At 48.6% G+C, this 6,651-nt stretch overlaps 1 protein-coding gene across 1 annotated transcript in view; it reads right to left on the bottom strand.

The window, feature by feature from the left end:
* The window catches only part of SLC2A9 (solute carrier family 2 member 9), a 187,766-nt gene that overhangs the window by 40,558 nt on the left and 140,557 nt on the right, over positions 1–6,651 (bottom strand). Inside the window, 1 exon segment of the mRNA XM_007451507.1 lies at positions 6,610–6,651. This exon segment is cut by the window's right edge and continues 19 nt beyond it. Within this exon segment, the coding sequence (XP_007451569.1) occupies positions 6,610–6,651 (42 nt within the window).

Genomic DNA, 6,651 nt, shown 5'->3' on the forward strand with positions numbered 1-6,651 from the left:
TTTTTTTTTTTTTTTTTTGTGGTACACGGGCCTCTCACTGTCGTGGCCTCTCTCGTTGCGGAACACAGGCTCCGGACGCGCAGGCCCAGTGGCCATGGCTCACAGGCCCAGCCGCTCTGCGGCATGTGGGATCCTCCTGGACTGGGGCACGAACCCGCGTCCCCTGCATCGGCAGGTGGACTCTCAACCACTGCGCCACCAGGGAAGCCCTGTGAGCTGACTTTTTAAAGATGAGAAGCCATTCCTCAAATGGATGGTGCCAACTACAAATTGGCACCTGCCATCTACCTCTGCAAGGATCAAATCATGAGCTGCTGCAGCCGCTGACCTTCAACACCCCCTGAAAGGAGTTCAGGGTGGAGATCAGGAATGAGGCCCTCTGTACTCTGGGAAGAATTGGCAAAACAGGTCTTTAGATAGTTAGATATTTTCAGGAGAAGATTTTATGAGCCCAATTCTTGCACCTCCTCGTATCTAGAAAAGCACTAAAAATGTTCACGGTGACGTCTGCCCCTCGAGACTAGCAGCAAGGCTCTGCTGATGTATGTGCTTGACTGCATGTACTCCCCCTTCACCAAAATCGCATATATACTGACCTTCCCCCCACCTCTTTGGAGTGGTCTCTCAGAGCTATCTAAAATGTTGTCTCCCGAGCTATAGTCCTCATTTTGCCCCAAATAAAACTTAACTCACAACTCTCACATGCATTTTTTTTTTTTTTTAGTTGACAATGTGTAAGGGTGGAGTTCTAGGTGGGGGGACAGATTTGTAAAATCATGTAAGCATGGGTGACAGTGGGGCAGCTGCATGCAGCTCCATGTGGCTGTAAAGCAGGGACAGTGGGATGGGGTAGGGGGAGAGGGGTGGGCAGGGCAGAGATCCTGATGGCCCCTGCAAAGGTTAGTACACGTGGGCAGTCTTTCCAGATTACATCAGTGTGATAGATAGAGGTGTCCCCTTTTCAGGCCAGGCGTGTGCTCCCTGGGCACTTGGCATCTCTCCCATCAGGACTGCTCTAGTCTTCTGGAAGGCTCAGATCCTAATGTGCTGCTTTGTCAAAGCGGTGATCAAACTCCATCTTGTTGTGTAGACCAGGGTGTGTCTGTCCTCCCCATCGGCTCATAAACTGCCCCTAGAGGGCTGAACTTGGTGCCAGGCACAGAGTCAGTGGGTAATAAGAGTTTTCAAACTGTAATTTACATGCTTTGGGGATGATCTCCTTTCCCTCAAAGATAAAGCTCTTCTATCCTGTGCCTCATTTATCAGGTTTCTCTGCCACTGCCTTGGGGTCACACGAACAAATAAAATACATAGCAGGAAACTGCCTTTCTTGTTTTCTTTCTTTCTCTTCACCTAATTTCAGCACCCTGTCAAGTCTCCTTAATTTGATCTGCTAACCACAGAAGCTGCCTCAGGCAAACTTACAGCTTCTCTCCCGGCAAGAAGATGCTTTTCATTTAGTCGTGGAGGGGCAGCCCCCCTGGGGAGGCCCTTGGCCGTTTATCTCTTATCGGCTCTGAGCCACGCTTTCCCAGGGTGGCTCCTCCTGGGATCTCTTCCTTCATGTACACTTAGAAGGATGCAAGACGATCTCACAACCCAAATGGCAGTTCCCCTTGGACAGGTAATTTCCCCAGGGGCTTAAGCTGTGTGCCGTCAATGTGAATCCAAGTGAAGTTTCTAAGCCCTGGTCAGTCTCGGGGTACAGTAGCTGGAGTAGGTGAAGGCCCAGCAGCTCGGTGAACATGGGGGGTTTGGTGAGCAGAGGGTAGGGACCAGCAGCTGATCTGAGATTAGGGAGGCAGATGGACCTTCCTTAGGAAGCCTCCCTGACACTGATGGAGAGCTCATAATCTAAAGTGCTGGAAACACAGCATGCAATACGGTTGCACTCCCAAAAAAGCAGTGTTTGCAAACACTGCAAGAGGAACCAACATCATCGCAAGAAGGGAGAGGGTTTGGGAAAAAGCACAGAAGGCAAAGCTTTGTGATTTGGGTCAGGTAACCACTTCAGGCAGGTTTGTGGATGAGTTCAATTTAGTATCTTTGTGTAAGAGGACAGAGAAAAAGGCCAAACCGTCCACTGAGAGACCATGTCAGCACTCATTATTCTTCCTGGGAGAACAGCTTTTATCGGAAAAAACCCGAAAAGTGCTCAAATCCTACCCTGAAATGTGGAGCTTTCCCTCAGCGGCCTGCACTCAGCACAGGGCCTCTGTCCATAGGGTCCCTGCCAGCTGGCGCTGCCCAGGCCCACTGCTCTCGTCCGGCCCTCATTTCCTGCCGCCTGTGTTTCCCACCCGGCCCCTGGCTTGCGGCTTCGCCTCTGCTTTGTTTCCATCCATCCACCTCCCAGATCCACTCTTCTCACTGCAAATCTTAAAAATCCCCCCCAACGGACCCCTCTGGAGCTCAGGATAAAATGTCAAATCTTAACGCACCGCTCGGGCTTCCATGGACCTGCTTTCAGCACATCTCTGACTTGTCCTGTGCTGTACACCCCGTTCCAACGCTCCCCCCGCCCCACGCTGGGACAGTGGTTCTTGCCTGGCTCTACCCCGGAGGTCTGACTGAGCCAGCGTCAGGTGAGGCCTGAGTCGGAGTTCACTGTAGTTCTCAAGCCACCCAGGTAATTGTAATGCTTTCAGACGAGGTTGGAAAAGGTGTCTCTAGCCCAGGGATTTCCAAGTTTGGCCTAGGTCCCACCTCCAGAGTAGGGTTTGGTTGGCTGTGGATGCAGCCTGGCCATCAGGACTTTTAGAAGCTTGCCAGGTGATTTAGCAATGTTTGAGGACCACTGCTCTGGCCCTGCTGGGTTATTTGTTGTTCCTTTGCCATTAACTTCCTTTTACATTCTGGCATTTTCACTGGCTGCTCCTGCTGTATGGAAATTCGTCTTTCCCTCCCTCATAAGCTACCTCATTCTCCCTTCTTCCCAAATGTCAGAATTGAGGGACGCTAGAGGGAGCAGCAAACTTTTTCTGAAAAAGGTCAGATAGGAAATATATTAGGCTTTTTAGGCCACTGCATGTGGTCTCTGTCACACATTCTTCTTGTTTTCCTTTTAAAATGTAAAAGCCATTCTTTGCTTACGGGTCATACAAAACAGGCCATGGGCCAGATTTGGCTCACAGGCCATAGCTCCCTGACCCTGGACCACAGCATTGTTTGTTTCGTAAGATAGTGAGTTCCCCATCAATGGAAGCAATCAACTCATGGTTGGAGGACTTCCTGGCAGGGAAACCATAGATGGGACTTGAACTTCCAATGAATAACTGGACTGAAAACCTTTCTGTTCTTTCACGAACTTGGGCTGCCTTAGTTCTAATTCATCCCAGCTCCTGGACACAGCCCCTCATCTGCCAAAAGATCTCTGAGGTCCCCTGCCAGCTCTGAAATCATCCCATTCCTCTGTTCTGCCTCAGTTCATTGTGAAGCTCTGCGTGTGTCAGCACGGCCTTTGTTTCAACACAAAGAGCTGTGATTTCCTTATCTGAGTTTAAGAGACAAAGAAGAGAGACTGCTCCTGACCTCTGTGTACAGATGATATTTGAAGCAAGAACAGCTGGAAACCATGAAAATCAAAATGCTCTGATTTCATCTTCAGCCACAGACATCTGACAACTAGATACGAATGGCAAAATTATACCTTTCTGTGTAGACACAAACAGGACTGATTCACAATGATCCAGAGTAGACCCATCCGAAGAAGATAAAAACAAAAGCTTCCCCTTTTATCCCAAATTCTTTGTGTCAGTCTTGCAAGTCAATCTCAAAATGGGCCTAACTCCACGCACCTTTTAGCAAACAGCCAATGAGTACTGACTACATGCATAGATCAGAGTTCAGACTGCAGGTCCTAGAAAAAGATGGTGTAGATTCCAATCTAGCACTTGTCTCTTAGCTGTGTGACTTGGGGAAAATGACTTAATCGATATGATCTTTGTGTTTTTTTCATCTATACAATGAGAATAAAATTAGTTTGGGAAGGAAAGGTTTTGCAGCTTACCTGTAATTCATCTTCTATCAACCGGGATAGGAAGAGAGGAAAGAAAGAAAAAGCAATGACCTGGTCCATTCTGTTTGTAAACTTGCTAAGCCAACCTCATAATGGTATTTTCTAGCAGAAAGATAAGAGAGTCCTTATGTACAAAATGCTTTTAGGGGGCTACACCTGGCCTATTTAGAATGGAATGTATAGCTATGGGTATAGTCCACTGGAAAATGTCAGTGTCAGCTGTGTAATTATCAAAGTATAAAGTGAAGATGTTTCATGAATAAAATACTTCCTGTATGTAAGTGTTGCCCTGCATGTTTTATTTAGACACCTCACAAGTTTAATCTGGGCCAGAGTGCACTCTAACATGCAAGGAAGAATCTGGGGAGCTGTGTTGATGGCTTCAGACTTCACCTGGGTCTTAACGATGACCTGAGAATTATTAGTAAAGTTTGATTCTGAGTAAAATCTCTGATTGTTGTGATTTTCTTTTGATAGTCTGACTCTGTGTTATCTTATATTCACAGAGTATGTTTATGAGAAAGCATTAGAACAGGCCTGGAGCATAGTAAGTGCTCAATAAATGTTATTATTATCAGAGAACTGGTGTGAGGACTAGATCAGGGAACAGAGGGAATGTGCTGGAAAAGCTCAGAGCAGTGCATGGATGTGAATTCTTATTGTTTGCAATGGGGTAGAGAGAGTACAGGTTTTTAAAGATCTGGTTCAAATCTTGACTCCAGCACTCACCAGCTGGTTCATGTTAGGGGACATTGTAACCTCTCTGGGTTTCAGTTTCCTCATTTGTAAATGGGAGCAATTAATCCTAATATCAAGACTACTGTGCAGAGTAGGGATGATGTGTATGCAGACATCCAGCGCACAAAGATTGCCAATCCCGGTATTAAACAGATGAGGATACAGTATGGAGATGAGCCAGTAAAAGATGCTGTGAAGGAGGTAAACCAGGATGATGTGATCGAGAGTATGTGTGTGTATGTGTGTGACTATGGCATGTGTGTGCACATGTGTACATATGTGTGCACGTGTATACTTGTGTGTATTGTATGTGTGTATGTGTTTGAGTATACTTGTATGTGTATGTGTGTGTGTGTACACGTGTGGGCACGTGTGTGTGTGTATATGTGAGTGTGTTTGTGTTTGTGCATGTATACTAGGTGGTCAGGACAGGCCTCACTGGGCGGGTGACATCCCCGGTAAGATGGCCACACCAGCCTATGAGCTCCGTAAGAGCAGAGACTGTCCCCCTGGGTTTCCTCCCCAGTGTCCCCAGGCCTTGCACGGAGCCGCTGGCCACCCACCTCCAGGGGTACCAGTGTGACTGCTGCCCGTGGAGCTGGTAGTGCGGAGGCCCCATGGGACTGAGCACATTCCCTCCTTGAATCTCCTTTAACTGCAACGTGGGCTCCCTGTTTGTCCTCCTGTCATTAGCTGCCCCCTCGGAAGGTGACTTCTTCCTCTGGCCATCTCATCATCACAGCACAGTGTGTGTATGTGTGTGTGTGTGCACGTGTATGCGTGTGCACACAGGTGTGCGTGCCTGACGCCCTCCCGCAGTCAGTCCATAGCCCTCTCCACCATCTCATTACAACCTTCTGCTGTCGTGGCTGGGGACAAATGTGACAGGGTTCGGAACATGATGGCCCATGAAAATCAGCAGTGCAAAGGGACAGAGAAATTTGGGTCCATTTGTTCTGATAGAAACTTGTTGTTTTCATCAACACAAAACACAAAACAAATCAGAACCACAGCAGTGCTTCCTGGAGAGATCTGTACAGTCATCAGACCTTCCCCACATCATCTTCCCAGCCCCAGCGCGGCCTCTGACTGAGCCCCTGTGGGACACAGACCCCCAGCTGGGGGTGGCAGGGCCCACAGTCTCACCTCCCCTGGCCATTTGAGAGATGAGGAAATGGAGGCAGAGGAGAGCAGAGGACCTGCCCACTAGGGAAGTGGCAGAGCTGGGGCTGAAGGTGGGTCCTGGGTAAACTGAGGCTCAGAGTACTCCAGACTCCACACTCAGGCAGGTACAGTGTAAGGTGGTGGTTAGGGCCTGGGGGTTGGGCAATTCCATCGCTGCTTGCTCTGTGCAAGTAGCTTCCCATCTCTGGCTTCTCTAGAGCGGTCACAAGCCTTAAATGAGTTAACACACATCAAGTGCTTGGCCAAGTATAGTACATAATCAGTGATGAATAAATCTTAGACATTACCATTATTATTCTAACGATCATTATACCTTCCATACTAAACTGTAGCTTCTCTGTGGGCACGGTCTGTAACTTGAGTATCTTCGATCATCCCAAACTAGTGAATCTGGCTCCCAGCTCTTGCAGCTGTTAATGGTTGCTGTGTTGTTGTATGTTACCATCTACGCATCTTTGAGTGAGCCTGTTACCTACCATCGGTTGGATGGAAACCAAGGCGGTCACTGCATTTAAATCGATGGGGACCCTCCCCTCCCCCCCCCACTCCCAGTGGCCCTTGCCCCTCCCCAGACCCTGAGCAGCTCTCTATCCGTACAATAAGAATGCCCCACCCTGGTGGTGCCATGAGTCCCTGGGCTGGCATGTGAGGAAGGAGGGGCGCCTTACCTGGCCCGCTGCAGAAGGCGGCGATAATGGCCAGAATGCACA

This window comes from Lipotes vexillifer, unplaced genomic scaffold (genome assembly GCF_000442215.2).
Source record: "Lipotes vexillifer unplaced genomic scaffold, Lipotes_vexillifer_v1.1 scaffold1417, whole genome shotgun sequence".
Taxonomy (NCBI): Eukaryota; Metazoa; Chordata; class Mammalia; order Artiodactyla; family Lipotidae; genus Lipotes; species Lipotes vexillifer.